This window comes from Antrostomus carolinensis, unplaced genomic scaffold (assembly GCF_000700745.2).
Source record: "Antrostomus carolinensis isolate BGI_N321 unplaced genomic scaffold, ASM70074v2 scaffold47230, whole genome shotgun sequence".
NCBI classification, from domain to species: Eukaryota; Metazoa; Chordata; class Aves; order Caprimulgiformes; family Caprimulgidae; genus Antrostomus; species Antrostomus carolinensis.
In genome coordinates this window covers 1,069-17,462 of record NW_010287441.1, presented here as the reverse complement: position 1 = coordinate 17,462, position 16,394 = coordinate 1,069, and the positions used below count along the sequence as shown (strand labels likewise).

Here is a 16,394-nt window from a genome sequence, read left to right as displayed (position 1 = left end):
GCTGCTTTCACTTTCCTTCTTTGAGAGCCAAAGTTGCTATAAATCCTAAATACTCCCTGGAAAGGAAGTTTAACGAACTGAACTTGTACCCGACTGTTGTAATTGCTGTGCAGTTATCGGTCCCTTCTGCGCAGCGCTCGCTGCTCTGGCATTCCAGACGTGGTTCTCCAGCGATGCCAGGTGACTTCATGCCTCTTTTTTATTATTTATTTTTATTTTTTAATTTCCAGGGAGATGTGATACTTCAGTGTGAGCATATCTTCGAGACAGTCACTAAACTCTGCATGCTGGCCAACAAGCAGAACCTTGTTAAAGTTGTGCAGGGAAGGTAAGGAAGGGAGTGCAATGGGTAGTGTTGTGCAGGCTGCATTTTATGGAAGAACCTGCTTCAAAAACCTTGGAGAACCAAGGTCAAAACTATCACTGTCACCCCAGCAGACAGTGCCCTGAACTGAGTACGTCTGGTGCAGGAGCACTGTTGTTTTCATTGCTTCTTCTCACAGGCAGAGGGGAAAGAAGATGGGATGCACTGGAACAAGAAAATGTGTTAAAAACCATCCCAACCTTTTAGATGCACTAGAACAAGAAAATGTAGTAAAAATCATTATGACCTATTTCCCAGGCTAACGAAGCGTGTTCCTATGGTGGTTGTGGTTGCACCTTGCTAGGTGTGCTGCTCTGCTCCAAGACCTGCCCTGGACTCCTCTGCCTAAAACCCAAACTTCTTACAAACTTCTATAAAGTGACTGTACTTTAAAAACCACTTTTTCAGGCTTCTGCTGATGCGACCTGGGCCTGAGGTTGTGGGTTTGGTGGTTTCACAACAGATCTCATTAGCAGCAGCTCTGAGGAAAGCCTGCTGAGCAGGTCACTTCAGGATAAATGCTCTTCTCCCTAAAAAACTCAGAAAGGCCTGAAATGTGATTGCTGAGCACAGGAACCTTCCCAGTCACACCACCAACCAACCTCATGGCAGGTGGATGCAGTCTGTCTCTTAAATCTCTGCATAAATTGAACCTGGCATATGAAACCTGTACTTCTGCTCCAGCTTTTCTCTCTGGCCTTTGTGTTTCAGTTGTAATTAGATTCTGTGTGTTCAGTGGTTTTCTCCAGGTCAGATCTGCTTATCTTCTAGTGCTTAATTGCACCAGGAAAATTCAAATGCCTGGCCCAGGCAGGCATGCTCCATTCATCAAACCCTTCTGGGTTATGTGGTATAATGCAATTGTTTAGGAAATTTACCGAAGCTGGAGGGCTCTGATCTTCTAATTTAACGAGATTTGCCAAGGGAACAGAAATAAAGGGAGCTCAGAGTAAAGCCTATTGCAAGGAAAGCATCTCATGAGTAATTCTGTCTGTATTTGCAGCCTGCAGTTTTGCATCGGCTCTGGGAAGGAAGGGACGATGGTTTTTACCGTTGGGCAGGAGCCTCAGGTCTTCAAAGCCAAAAATGGACAACTAACAGTGGTAAGGCCTTGTCTGAGCACTGGGAATAGGACTTGTGGTTTTTCCTTTGGTGCTCAGCCCCTGTAGAGAGCACAGCCAAGGTCTGGCAAGGGCCCTTTGTGTGAGTTCAGGAGGACTCGAGTCGTCTTACAGAGCAGAGAGGTGAATGACATGATTACCCTGTCAGTATCTGCCTACATAAGATGATGCATAATAGATGATCGTTGGGAGATGCAGCCACACACCTTCCATGTGAATTGTCGCTGCTGTTTACTCTCTCAAGCTATCATGGGGAGAGGAGCAAGGCTCTCTCTGGTTTGGTCATTTAGAGGATCTGGCCTGAGCCCAAATTCAACCTGTACCTGCAAACTTGGGCACCTGCCTCCTCCTTTCGCCACCTCTTGTTACCTCCTTCTAGCAAGTTATTTCTGAACTCAGTCAGGGAATGGAGGGAAAGCATTTCCTGTCACCCAGGCAGGTTCTCTGAGAAGGAAGGACCTGTCTGACTCAGTGGCAGTCTTGGCAGAGGACGGGAGGATGAATTCTGGCTCTGTAGGCAGTTATGGAAAATGGGGGAGCTTTTGCTTCCCTCCTTGCTGATGGTCAGGCAGGGAGGTGGGATAAACCTGCCTCCATTAGCAAGGCAGTAAAGGGCAAGTGTGGCTGGAGGAACAAAGGAATATGTGGGTCTCTGCTGCTTCACCAGTGAGCTTAATGTGTTTGGTACTGGTAGCTGACAGCTCCCAGGGGGAATTACCCACCGTGGTGTAACACCCACGGGCACAGGTCGCTGTCCTTGCAGCCCAGATGTGAAAGGAGCTGTCTTGATCTGCCAGTTGTTAAACAGAAACAACACAACCTCATTTCCCCCAGACAGGCCACCTCCAGGACAGAACATTTGTACTTAATGACTCCTTCTCCTTCTTCTCATCCCAGGTGTCAACCCAGGCAAAGTCTTGATGAGAAACAGTTCCTGTTCCTGGTCAGTGTCAGCCAGGAACGGAAAGGAGCCTGCAGGATGAGACCAGCACTCACATCTCCCCTGGAATCTTTGATGCCATAGGGCTGCTGTGATTGGAGAGTTTGCTTGCATCTTTTAGGCTCTTTTTTTTTTTTTTTTCAACTCTAGCTAAATAAATTCTGTTATGTTACTGTAACATTCCAGTGAGCATAGATGCTCCTTACACAGGCATGGGGAAATACTTAAACCAAAAGTTGCAGTTCCACACACACAATGTCCATCCCTGTGCACTCAGTAAGAGCTGAGAGCGCTGACCAGCCAGGAGGGACTAAGATAGAAGCAAAAAGGCTCCTCTAGCTGGACTCTGAGTCACAGCTCCCCAGAACTGCAGCAAGTGCAGACCAAGGAAGGTACCTCTGGGCTGAAAACACCTTTTCTCTTGGGCAGCCTGGCAAAGCCTTTAGTCCTTGGGCAGGTGGAGTGATGGTGAAATGGAGCAGTAGGGCTGGTGCTGGTATTTTTGTTGGTGCATCAGCCTATGAAGCTGCTCGTCTGGAGTGTTTCTCATCTGCTCTGACATGGGGGAAGATCTTTGCTTTCAGAGTGACACTGTCCTGGTTCTCCCTGCACAGCAGCTGTGCACGGTGCAGTGGAAGCAAAACCATAAATGACCAAAATGATTCCTCTTAAAGAAGGATGAGCTGGCTTGGTGCAGTCTGGTTCAGAAGAAACCAGTCTCCTGCTGCTGAAGAACCTTCATCTCTACCCACAGAGCTGAGACTGCTCACTGGGGAGGTGGCACTGGGGTAGGTACGAGGGGAAGGGGTGGGAGACAGGAATTCCCTCTGCTCCCTGCAGCTCTGCTGCTGCTCTCTATGTTCAAAGCACTTACTGTGCTGCCTCATGTTGAGGCAAACGTGTAGCTCCTGCTCCAGCTTGCTTTGGCTGGGCTGAATCTACAGCCTGGAGATCCTTGATTTGCTGCCTTTAACCCCTGGGATCTGCAGAGTCCTGAGAGCCACAGACAGTGCCAGGAGGTAAAACTACCAACCAGAGGGGAGGATGATGATGGTGTCTGGTGTTTCTGCCTGAAAGTTCCTTCCAGCTCCATGGACCATGAGGACAGCTTGCTTCAAAGAAGTAATAAAGTGACTCGCATGTAAATATGAAATATCTTCTAATTTATTAGGTTATATTTAAAAAAAAAAAAAGAGTACATATTGCAAACATCAACCATACACTGAAATCCAGCTTAAGCTTTTTTTGTGCATAAGTATATAAAGTGGGAGGGAATGATTGTACAGAACAGATGCATGTGCTGTTCTTGTCCATAAATGGAACAATTCCCTTAAGAGGGAAAAGTTCTGCCTCCCCTTTGCTCTAAGGGAAGACTGGAGCTTGGGGCCTTCCACAGGGGCTCTAACCAGGTGATGTCCTGCAGCAGGTGGAGCTTGGGGTGGGATCCAAAACCTGAGGGGAAAACAGGAGCAGCTGTTTTGGTGCTACAGCTACTCTGATGTGTGTGGGAGTAAACACCCTGTCAAGGAGCTCTGAGCCAGGGGCTGGTGGTCACTCTTGCCTCCAGCACACGGTCCTGACTGTGTTACAAGCTGCAGATCCTCGTCCAGCTTCTCTGCATTATATGGATGAAATCACTTCCACAGGTAAGATTTTAGTCACTCTGCCCTGCTGTCTGTCACCACTGGTGTCTGTTACGGGGTGCTGGAGAAGCAAAGCAGCCAGCTCTGTGCTCCCCGTTAATACGAGGTGGTACTAGATCATCTAAAGAGCTGCTTGTGCCCAGGACAGCTGCCCTGTTCCCCATCTTCACCTGAAACCTGGAGAGGCAAAACCATTACAGTGAAAAGGCTCAAGAGCCGGGAGCGTTTGTGCACTGGCATTAACAGAGTCTCTCTCCACAGACCGAGGTCAAGGGGCTGGTAGGGAAGGGACGTTCTAACACGACAGCAGCACGTCTTTACCACACAACTACAGCACACAGAGGGTTAAGTCAGGAGTGGGTTAAGGCAGAGTCTGCCCATAAATGCAGTAACAAAACTGAAACTTACTCAGACTCTCCTGGAGTGACGTACTGAACCAAGAGCTGTATAAACCACTGTACAAAGATTAAAAATCATCATCCCCTGGTTTTTGGGGTTTTTTTTAAGAACTTAGTTTGCAAAAACCTGAAAGAAGAACTCCTGAAGCCAGGTAAGAATCTATTTACAGAGAAGTTAATCACACAGGTGTGATCTGTCAGGTGCTTAGCACTGCTGTCACCATGGGTCACTTCCTGGAGCTGAACCTGCTCCTGTCCCACAGGACGTGACTGGGGTTTGTGTGAGCGGCCAGTGCTGGTGACTGGAGTCTCCCCAGCACCGTACGGGGAAAGCAGGTAGCTCAGCACAGCTGAGGGTGGAGGTGGCCTGTCCCTCCTGTCTCACAGGAGAGAGCCAGGGCTAGAGAGTTAATGACATGAGCAGGGTTTGCTGCAGGACTATCAGTGTCTTCTACAACTTCCTCTCACCCACTGATGGGTGGCAGGAGCAGAGGGGGACGGCTGAGACACGGGAGTCGGACTGAACGGCTTTACAGAGCGCAGGGACTAGACCCTGTGGGAGCAGCAAGTCTGTTACAGACACTCAGAAACCCAGGAACAGCCCAGCAATGTACCAGTCAGTGTCAAAGTACAGAGTGCTGGAGAAACAGAGCCCTTCAGAGGACTTCCCTGCCACGCTCCCCAGCTTATCACACCAGGAAGGTAAGAAGGGAGAGGCACCGGGTCCTTCAGAACAATCTGCACTATGGACTTCTACAAACCCCGAGTGTGTTGCAAACACATGTAAGCACAGCTTAAAATCAAAGCCTGGAACCATCAGGATGTGGCTGAAGCTGCTGGACACCAGCGTAACTGGTCCATCTGCTCACTGCTGAGCTCGGGCTTATGGAGCAGTAGCTGAAGAAGTACGAGGAGAGGCGCCGGGTACAACAACCACCTCTGGCAGGGACAGCGGCTGTGTCAACTTAGCAAAGTCTTTGGTTACTAGAAAGGTGACCTCAGCCTAACTCTGAAATCTTTTTAGCTTTACTTGATGATCCAAATTGTACCACTGAGCAAGCACTTAAGGCTTTATTTGAGCCTCTACAGACACGGGAGACACAGTTTGGGCTCTACCTGCTGTGTGAATAGAAGCGCTGCAGTGACGTAGCTGGTGATGCTGCCAACACCTTTGGTTTTTAAAATATTAACGTGTTGTTCGCAGCCCTGAGCCGGGAGGAGGAATCCTTGCAGCAGGAAGTTGGGCAAAAACAAGTCACCACCTCACTGAGGAACAGGACCATGGAGCTGCTGCTCTGTGGGAGGTGTCTGCCCAGTAAGACCAGCGCTAGATATTCCAGATGAAGGGTCAAAAAACTCTGCAATAGGCCAAAGTACTCTGGTGTCTGCCAGGTGTCAGCCTGACTGCATGTTTAAGACTTCCTACATCAGGTTTCTCTCCCTCTCAAGACTTGTTACGTTACCCATTGCAGCTGGAGCTCTTTAGCATCCAGCCCTACTGAATAACTCACCATCTTCCACTCAGTGTTACTTGACTCCACAACAGGCAACAAGAGACGAGGAGGTAGATAAAATATTCATTTAGAACAGAAAAGTGTTCTTGGAAACTACACTACCCAGGTCTGCTCTACACAACATTTTAGCTCTGCCCTTTCCCACACAGCTGCCATTTCTGAAAAGACTTGGAATATGCTCAGGATAAAGTCAAGCATGGAGTAACTGCCTCTGGGCCCCTGCCTGCTCCTCCTCCCTGCGGTACTCGCGCTGCCCTCGCTCAAAGCACGACAATGCTCCTGGATCCGTTACAGACCTGAACTACGGCCGCTGGCCTCCTACCTGGGCTGGGCTGAGCTGGCCCCGGGTGTTTGAACCTGTGACAACGACCATTTCACCTGCAGTAAAGCCAGCACAGCTTCCTGCCCTGTGATCTGATAGAAAGAAACTCCCCAGCTGAGACCTGGGGTCAGGCAGACTGGTACCAACACCACCTTAAGAAAAAACAATCACATCCAAATTGCTCCTGATCCTCCTTTTGGAGGAATTTTAACATCTTCCACCCCTAAAGCAGGGCTGGGTCTCCACAGATCAGTGCTGGAGAAGCTCCACTGAAGCCTTTGAGGAGCAGGTTCCAAGAGCTGCAGGGAGCCCAGGCAGCTCCCCCTGCTCCCCCCCACTGCTCTGAGAGGGTCATTCTGACCCCCAGCACTGCAGGAATCGAGTCAGCACGTGTCATTTGTCCTCCTGGGAGTCCCACCAAGGAACTCCTGAGATACCAACCCTATTGCCTACAGGCCTGGGAGAAAGGGAGCTCTGCAGCGGCCCCGGTGTGTTTAGATCACGGCGTTTCTCCCACGCCTGAACGCGGAGGAGGAGACGGTGCCTTGAGGGAAGGCAGACAGCTGACTGACCACTTTTTGTTTTTCATTTAGTTTTGTTTTTAAAGTGCAGGATAATTACTAAAGCCAAAGGAAGCCAGCCCTCTTCCTCTCTAGCCACAAAATAGCAAAGACAAGAGTGCTAAAAATTCAGGGCATCTCTCCAGCCGCTCAGTCGGTCCGTACAGCATCTATCGTGTGCCCAGTGACCTTATTTATTCTTGCCCTAGAACTACTGCATTTAAATACCCCAAATAATCTATTTTGTTACAAAATGTAATTTACAGACTTTGCTGAACAGAAGTTAAACCACCTGGTCCTCTGCTGCAGGTAAGTGATCAGATGAAGGGCAGCACCTTCCAGGGCTGGGCTGGGCTCACTGATGCAGATGGGCTCTGTCGTCCGGACGTTTGATGTGAATTCTTCGCACGCGTTCAATGCGCTCTCGCTCCTCGTCTTCATCTAAGTGATGGGAGCGGCCAGCTGCCCCTCCTGTGGCTTCCAAGAGCGCGTTGTCAGGTCCCCTCCCATCCTGGGACTCATACAGCAAAATGTTCAGTGTCTCCTCATAAATTCGGGCTTCTGGGAACTCCACCTGCGCACCCAAGAGAGAGAAGGTTGCTCTCAACTATTGCCAGTCCCCAGGCACCAGGTTACCTTTATTCCTGATCCCTTTCTGGTTTTAAAATTTCTTAATTGCACTCTAGCCACAGAAATCCCTCCTAGCACAATTGTTTCTGTTCTGTTATTTCCTTTCAGCTTTTTCAGAAGAAACTTCTTTACAGTGAGGGTGACAGAGCCCTGGGACAGGCTGCCCAGGGAGGGTGTGGAGTCTCCTTTTCTGGAGACATTCAAAACCCACCTGGACGCCTTCCTGTGTGATCTCATTTAGGTTCCTGCTCTGGCAGGGGGGTTGGACTGGATGATCTTTCGAGGTCCCTTCCAATCCCTGACATCCTGTGATTCTGTGATTTGAGACCCAGCAACCAGGTTGGTTTTGTTGGGTTTGGTTTGTTTTTTTTTTTAGAACTGGCCTGCCTGCGGGGCAGAGTCACAGATTTCTCCTGGGGAAGGTAAGAAGGCACGGGGAAGGCATGCCACTGCTCACCAGGCTCTGTCTTTACACAAGGATGTAAACTAAGTGTCAAAGTGCACGAGTTTGTCTAAAGAGAAAGAGCTGGACTGAACTTCCATGATGGAATATCACAATTGCTCTGTGTGAAGCACGAGGGCCAGGCAGTCCCCACCCTAACGAACCCACAGGATGAGCTCCACTGTGCTGCTCCCGCTTTGAATGGCATTGATTATTCTACAGAGATGCTAAACAATGACAGGAGTGTTCAGAATGGAACAGATGTCAGGATGGCATCTGGCAGCAGCTGGGCCTGCTGCTGGAAGTGTGCAGGGGTTTATTCGTACCTTCGTCTGCTTTTTCTCAGTAGCATAAACAATGGAAGTGCAACAGACTTCGGCAATCTTCCGCCCCTGCCCGTAAAAAGACCAGCAGCAGATCTCATCTCCAATCACATCTTTTATAAAGAGCACTCTCCCATTAAACCTCAAGGACAGCTTATCAAAGAGCTCGATGTTCTTCAGCATGTTGTCGTCGGAGTTGCTGCGAGAGATGGAGGAAGGCGGCAGTCACGTCAGGGTAACAAAGCACACGGCGTAGAAGGGGGTTTGGGCAGTGAGGATTCACAACCCCATATACCCAGTTTCCTTTGATTTACTGTGTCTTTACCAGGGCAGAGTTTACAGCTGGTGCCCAGGACTGCGGTGGATAACTCATTTGACTAGTACAAGCAGGAAAACCTGCTGCTGAAGAAGCAGTAACACAACATCAACAGTCCCGTGAAAAATATCATCTAAGGCCCTTGCAGTTGTGTACAGAATTCCAGCACCCAAATAAAACCATTCCTAAGCTCAAGCCCAGCACCAGCTGGGTGGAAACAGCGTTATGTGATGGAACACAGACAGACATAAGGACAGGAGAACGAGGTCCCAGATTTGACCTGCACCATGGCAGCTTCGGGTTTTCAACTTGTGCTGTGCCCAGGGGGAATGCAGGGCAGCAGTTGGCCAGGAGCCTCTGCCAGCTGCACCTCAGGATCAGAGGAACCCCCCTGCCACAGAAACACACAGGCTGAGCTCCCACTGATGCCAGCAGGCACCCTTCTGACTCAAGTTTGCAATGAATTGGGAAAAACCAGAGTGCACACCAGCACCAACCTGCCATCAGTTCTGAAAAAAGGAAAAGCAAGTGCTTATCGTGGATTTTAGTCAAAGAAGTTCAGCTGAAATCATTTACCTGGTGTAGGAATATTTGTTGTTGCTTCTGTTATAGAGCAACTTCACCGCTGGCTGTAAAAAACAAACCACAGATCAGTTACAGGAAGCGCAGGAAGAGCTGGAATCTCAGCTCAGTCCACGGCCCCACAGCAGAGAAGCTGCAAGACGATCCGACACCATCAGGGATTTTCGTTGTTGTTGCTGCAAAACCATCAGGCAGGGGATGGCAATGGGGCTGCGATCCCTCCTCACCCCTTCTGTGACTAGATCATCCTCTATTCTCACCCTCTCTCTGCCACCAGCATCCTCCCCTCTACCCACCACAGCGAGCAGGCTTCCAGAAACAGGCGTCATTGATTCACGTCTGCTAAAGAAAGTTAATAACCAGAGCGCAGCCCTGAGGATCTCCCCCACCAGCCTGCCACTGCCTGCACCCTCTGTTTTAACACTTTAAGTGGAGAAATAAATGGCCAGGCCCAGCCTGAGCAACATCTGACTGTTAAATCAGAAGCAATGTTTAGTTTGCTGTAGATTTTCAGTGCTTTGCAGCTCATCAGTTGAAGCGTGTGTGTGTGTGTGTGTGTATCTCAGGGTAAGCCCACTGCTGAAGGCTAAAGAGCATTTTCTGAAGAACAGGTGCTCAAGGTCCCACACAAGCCTGGGGCAGCAGGTCAGCATCCTGCCAAGCTGCCTGGCCTCTCTTACCTTGTTAGAAGTGGCTATAAGTTTTTGCTCCTCTTTGGAAGATGTGATGACTGGTACCTTGCAGAATGGTTCATATGCATCTTTGTTCTGCTGAAACGAGAATCAAACAGCAGCTGAATGTAAACAGGCCTTGGGGCACACTCCTGTTAACTGGGGAGGTCCTGCACACTGTGTGCTGAAGAGATACCAGCCCAGTGTGCAATCTGTGATGGAATCCCAGCATTGCCTGGATTGGAAAAGTCCTTTGAGATCATCGAGTGCAACCATGAACCCAACACTGACAAGTCCCTGACTAACCCATGTCCCTCAGCACTGTGTCTACACGACTCTTCAATCCCTCCAGGGATGGGGACTCCACCACTGCCCTGGGCAACCCCTTCCAATGCCTCAGAACCCTTTCAGCAAAGAAATTCTTCCTCACATCCCATCTCAACTGCCCTGGGCACAACTTGAGGCCATTTCCTCTTGTCCTCACTGAGTGTCTGTTTCTGGTCCATGCTCTGAACCAGGCTGGCACTCCAGCTACCAGGCAGCGTTCCTCTGGGACCACCCCAGATGTTCATTTCTGCTCTCCACCACTCTGCAAACACAGGGACTTGATGTTATATACCAATTTAAAGGGCAGGATCTGGAATATGACCACTCAAAGAGGACCCCAGTAGCAGTGGCTTCAAACCAAAGCTGAGCACCTCAGAGGAAAACAAAGAAAGAACAGGACTCTCGGTAGACTGTGGTTAGCCTGTGGCTACAAGAAGCTGCTCTGCAGTGGCCAAAGGACCTACCCCATCCTGGTCAGTGCTGGGGGTATTAACTTCTGTCACAGAGCTCAGGCTGATGACGGATCATTTCACTGTGTAAGACCCTGAGTGGCAGCGACAGAGGAGCCAGGCTGCTGCTGCTGCTGCCTGCACACTCCCAGGGGTCAGCGGAGGGAAACTGAGCAACTCTTTATCCCGCACTGTAACTGGGGAGCACTAAATGTTGAGGATAACTCAGCACCTCTTTCTGGATGTGACCAGACTCCAGCAGATCAGTGACATTAAGTATTTCAATTTCATCCCAGCCTCAAAAAGACACCAAGGAAGCCAGCAGAAAATCTTGCTCTGCCCAGATGCTGCTTCCTTCCCAGAGCAGCCTCCTCTTTTTGACCCCTCCTTGCAGCCAGAGTAACCAGACTCCTCCTCAGCTCTGTGACCTACCTGCAAGGCTGCCTGGCACTCGTCCACCAGCCCCTGGACCAGGTAGTACTTTGCTTCAGCCAACAACTCCTCTATCTCCCTGCGGCTCTCGGGGAGCGGCACGGCCCCGTCGCGCAGGTAGTTCAGTATCGTGCCGAAATGTTTTCCACAGCGGTCGATCAGGATCCAGCCTGGGGACAGAGGAAAACCACAGTAGAGGAGCAGCAGAGGCAAAGGTGGCAAAAGGCCTTGCCACTGGCCTGGGACTGCTGCACCAAGCAGGTTCCTGGCAGGACAGGCCACCTCCAGCTCCTCGCTTGCGCTGGCAGCAGAAAGCACAGGGAATTTATCGTCTCCTCCTCCGTTTCGAGTGTGTGGGGGTAAGGCAGGCAGCTCACTTGTTTCTCATAGTTTCCCAGTTATTGACAAATAATTAACTGAAAAGAGGAATTAATACTTCTCATTCTCAAACCAACCAGCTCTGTTCTCTGTCTACTCCCAAAGCCCTCGTACATGATTTTGTTGCCTTCTCCCTAGGGCCCCGTTACATACACGTGTGGCTGTTCCTTACACACAGCTTACTACAGCCAACCAGACCTGACCATCTAAAGGTTGTTGCACCTGAACACAACTCAGGGACTTGCTCTGATCCAGCCAATGTGCAAAAAGATTGTCAAGAGAAAAGCAGCACAGACTTGGCAGTGTCAAGGCAAACGCTGTTTCAGTCTCTATATTCCCAAAGTGCATCGATTTGGTAGAATAAAGTGGTTATTAGCACAATGTCTTCAACTGCTGGAAGATGTGGTGTGTAACGTACAGCCCTGCCCTGGAGCTCACCAGCACTGCTGTGTACTGACAACGTGTGAGGAAAGGAAAAGAGCTACAAACAAAACGTTCACTGGTGATCGAAGGACCTGAGCTTCACCTCCCCTTGCCACTCTGCTGCCTGAATCAGGCTGGACCTTGAGAAACGTGAGGCAACGTTGGAGCTTGAGTTTCCATAAACGAACAGATGGCCACTCGGACGGGCTGCGGCTCAGGAATGCAGCGAGGAAACGCTTGTGGGGAAGGAGTCATATTTTAGACAAATAAGGAAAGTAGGTTAAAGCAGACCCTGTATATTCTGCATGAATGGAATTACTAGTAAAGTCTGAACATTTGGTTCAATTTGGAAAGTGAACGCAGCCCTTTCATGCTGTTCTGTGGAAAACCAAGATGCTCTCCAGCAGTTTACTACAGGCTTTCCGTCTCCCTCGTTACCCTGCTGTCTACATAAAACACAATGTGTGCTCACAATTGTAATTTTTATGTTTGTAATAACAAACCAGGAAGCTGGAGGCAGGAGAACCAGAGACAGAGAAATCCAAGAACAAAAGACTGATCCAGGCTAATGAATACACTGGAACAGGTTGGCCAGAGAAGCTGTGGCTTCTCCTCCCTGGAAGTGTTGAAGGCCAGACTGGATGAGGCTTTGAGCAACCTGGTCTAGTGGAAGGTGTCCCTGCTGCTGGCAGGGGGGTTGGGACTGGGGGAGCTTTAAGGTCCTTTCCAACCCATATCAATCTATGATTCTATGAATACAGTACCTCTATATATAGGTGTGTATATACAGTACCTATCCAACCAGAGCAGAAAAGAGCTCATTTGCCAATACAAAGGTATATAAAGCAAAGAGAAGAGAGAGTACGAGACATGCTAACGAACAAGAACATCCATATTCCACCAGTGCAGCCGTTGTCAGTTTACTGGAGCACACCAGCATGCAGGGAGGTAAAGGGCAGGCTGAGAGCAGAGTTATGATCCTCAAACCTCTTGTTATCATCTCCGCTGCGATTCCCTCTGCGACTTTCTGTTTACAGATGGTGAAAGCAAAGCAGAATTGCTCCTTTTCATGTGGAGGGAGGGGGGGGGGGATGAGAAAATCTTTCGAGCAGCATTGCAAAACACAAGTGACTGCAAAAACAGCTTTCAAAAAACCTTCTGTTTTAACCAAACAGGCAAGCACACAGCCAAAGCGAGATGACTCACAGGAACAGTGACCCTGCTGCCACCCAGTCACGGCTGTGCAGAGCCCAAGGAGTGGGTTTCAGCTAGAGTCATTTAAAGCCACTTTTTTAATTGCAGTGTTACAAAAATGGCCTGTGATCCATTTACTGAGGTAGGAATGCATAAGCCATGCATTGCATGTACACACATCAGACTTTTAGGAAATTAATCTTTAGTTTTAGAAGAAGTCTCAGGGACAGCATCCAAACAGCCAGGCTAAAGCAGACGACATGTTCTGACCAAGGCTTGACAGATGAAATAGCAGCCTGACACTGAAGGCTGCCTGATGCTCGACAGCCTCACTACCAGCTGAATGGAAAATACACATCTCAATCCACTGGTTAATGGCAACGGGGAGCGAGGGAAAAAAAATCACACTGCAGAAAAGAAAATGAGAAACAGATGGATGCACCTGGAAAACTCCCATCCTGCTATCTGCTCGTTACCATAAAAGTGAAACTTTCAAAATATGCCAGTTTGCTACAGTTCACCAACAATTTCTAAACTGAAAATAATCATCCACCACCAGAGAACTCCAGTTTTCTCTCCTGCAGCCCAACTAGCAGAGTGTTGTAATCGTTACGCTTGGAGAAAGAGCTGGGGAGATGGTGCTGGGGGCAGAAGAACGCGACTAAACAAAGAGGAGGACCCAGCTGACACATTCCACAGACTGTTTCAAACCTTTACTCCTTCCAGTTTCTCTGCAAGCCTGGCTTCTCTCCCTAAGAAACACTTTGTTTTGTGCCAGATTTTGGGTGTGACCAATTAGCAGTATTTTGAAGAATTTCAGATAAAGAGAGTTTCCTCCAGCAGCTATAATGCTATTGTCCCAGTCGCCAGCATCACGCCAGGCAAGGGCAGATAAAGCAAGAAGGACAGCAACGGGAGTGTCTCGGTTACAGCAGGCAGGAAGTATCCAATTCCTATTAAAACACAAACCAGCTAAATGGAACAATCCCACACAGACACCGTGGGACTCACAGCAAGAAAAACTTGTGATTTTATGTCTCAAGAATGATATTTTAGCAGATGAAACCCCAGTTCCCCTCCTGTGAGCAGTGAGATTGTCAGCTCACTGCACTCACAGGGAGCAGTCACCTCCCAGCCCTGGGAACACCATGTACCTGCCCAGGACGCCCGGGAGGAAGCGCTGAGACCACACCAGGGTGAGCTTCCAAAATTCAGCTGGAATTTCCGATCCATTTCCAAACTGAAGGACTTGGTGAGTCTTGAATTACCAAATTTTGGGAAATGCAGAGCAGCTTGAATAAGGGACATGAGAATACTTTTGGAGTCGCCTGAAGTTTAGCAGCAAGGGGAGAGGTCTTCAATGAACTGGTTCACAACCTTTCCACTAAAACACATCTGCAGTCTTCCCAGTAAGGGTGCCCATACCCATTTCATTTTTTTTAAATTTATTTTTTTTTAATTGGACCCATAGGCTGGCTTTTTTATGCAACCTACACAGGCCCACGAGGGATCCTTTGATCTGCAGCCCACAACCCACAGCGCCAACGTGAATACAGCAGCTGAAAGTTGCCAAAGGCACGGTATAAAACCTGGGAGAACACAGCTTTGTTTTTCCCCAGCTTAAATATAAAGACTTCTAGTTAAAACTGGACTATTCAGATAATTAGTTTGTATTTTTTTAGAATTTTTTCCTCCAAATCCACTTTCTCCTCTCTCCAGAAAGCTCATCACAAGAGCCCTACTAAATCCATCAGTTGTTCCACATGACCCAAATACAGACTATTCTAAAGCACTCAAAACTCAGTCTAATTCCTCTAACCACATACTCCCTTTTGTGTTCAGCAAGTTCAAACAAAATTTCAAGTAATTAACTAGTCACAAGAAAGGTGTTTTGAACCTTTCAGCGAAGCGATGCAGTAGCTGTTGTTAAAGACAAGGTATTCAAGTCCATAAACATATTTATGGGCAAAATATCAGTGCATAAATAAAAAGCTGTGCTCCCAATTAAACTCTGTGACACTCCCATGGTACGAGAATGCTAATAGAAAACCAAGTCACCAGCTGCAGCTCTCACAAGCACATTTGAGATATATTCTTAATTTAACAGAAATATTTTAAAGAATCTCAGCAGAAGATAAAATCAACATATCTGGTAAGGAAGTGAAGTCCTTGAGCGCTGCTCCCTTAGTTGACACACTGCATATTCTTTACAGACACATTTAACGTGGAGAGACCCATTTGCCAGCTCCCTCCTTTTATTGTCAGTAATACTACAGCAAAGTTTCTAACATTTTTGCAACTGGTTCTGTTTTAGTGAAGCCAACGATCAATACTCTCACAAGAGAATAGATTCACTTCAAAAAACCACCTTTTAGCTCATAAACCAATGTTCAGAGCAAATTTTATGCTTGTATTTGAGGTAAGGAAACAAGATGAGGGAACTGCCTTCTGAGCTTCAAAGTAAACACACAAGTCCTGACTCACAGTTTCTTAATGACTCTTCCCACCATTTTCTGTAGCTTAAGAGCTTCAGAGTCAGTATTTCACAAGACACACACAGCCCATGTTATCTGGGCCTGACAGGAGCCCCAGGACTTCTTGCTCTCCTTGTGTTCTTTAGACAACTATTCAAGTCACACGTGTCTTTTATTCCACATCTTTTCTCAGTTGTATAAACTACGAGTTTTAACACTAATAAAATGAAGAAATATAGAAACATAAAATCCCAGACTGGTTTGGGTTGGGAGGGACCTTAAAGCTCATCCAGTTCCAACCCCCCTGCCATCAGCAGGGACACCTTCCACTAGACTCCAGCCTGTCCTTGAACACTACCCAGCCGGGCCTTCAACACTTCCAGGGAGGAGCAGCCACAGCTTCACACCTGGGCCAGTGTCTGACCACCCTCACAGTGAAGAATTTCTTCCTCACATCTCATCTCCATCTCCCCTCTTCCAGTTTATAACCATCCCCCCTTGTTCTGTCACTCCCTGCCCTTGGCCAAAGTCCCTCCCCAGCCCTCCTGGAGCCCCTTCAGGTACTGGGAGGCCGCTAGAAGGTCTCCCCGGAGCCTTCTCTTCTCCAGGCTCAACAGCCCCAACTCTCTCAAATACTTGGGCCTACGATTAGATGTTCCTCTCTGTTCTCTCATTTTCTCCAGCCCCTTTTGTCCCGTTTTCACTGAAGAGGAAGGAAGGCAGCGTGAGGGACGCGGGGAGCAGCCCCTTACCTTCGCTGTCTGTGAGGACCTCCATCCGCCCGCTGAACATGGCCTTGAGCATGGTGTCCTGCTTGGTGAGGGTCTGCATGGTGGTGTAGTAGAGGGCACCACCAATGTTCAGCTTGACATACTTGGAGCTGGGACTCGC

General features: G+C 48.6%; 2 protein-coding genes across 2 annotated transcripts in view; one reads left to right on the top strand and one right to left on the bottom strand.

Moving 5' to 3' along the window:
* The window catches only part of LOC104520935 (unconventional myosin-Ih), a gene marked incomplete at its 5' end in the record, with an annotated part of 9,437 nt that extends 6,850 nt beyond the window's left edge, over positions 1-2,587 (top strand). Inside the window, 3 exons of the mRNA XM_010162766.1 lie at positions 231-328; positions 1,368-1,467; positions 2,383-2,587. Of these exons, the coding sequence (XP_010161068.1) occupies positions 231-328; positions 1,368-1,467; positions 2,383-2,406 (222 nt within the window). The remainder of the gene's footprint in view (positions 1-230; positions 329-1,367; positions 1,468-2,382) is intronic.
* Positions 2,588-7,032: 4,445 nt separating this feature from the next.
* Positions 7,033-16,394, bottom strand: part of LOC104520924 (BTB/POZ domain-containing adapter for CUL3-mediated RhoA degradation protein 3) — a 9,433-nt gene continuing 71 nt past the window's right edge. The window contains 6 exon segments of the mRNA XM_029083665.1: positions 7,033-7,436; positions 8,261-8,456; positions 9,150-9,202; positions 9,836-9,922; positions 11,035-11,204; positions 16,256-16,394. The exon segment at positions 16,256-16,394 is cut by the window's right edge and continues 20 nt beyond it. Coding sequence (XP_028939498.1) covers positions 7,218-7,436; positions 8,261-8,456; positions 9,150-9,202; positions 9,836-9,922; positions 11,035-11,204; positions 16,256-16,394 — 864 coding nt within the window. The 3' untranslated portion in view covers positions 7,033-7,217.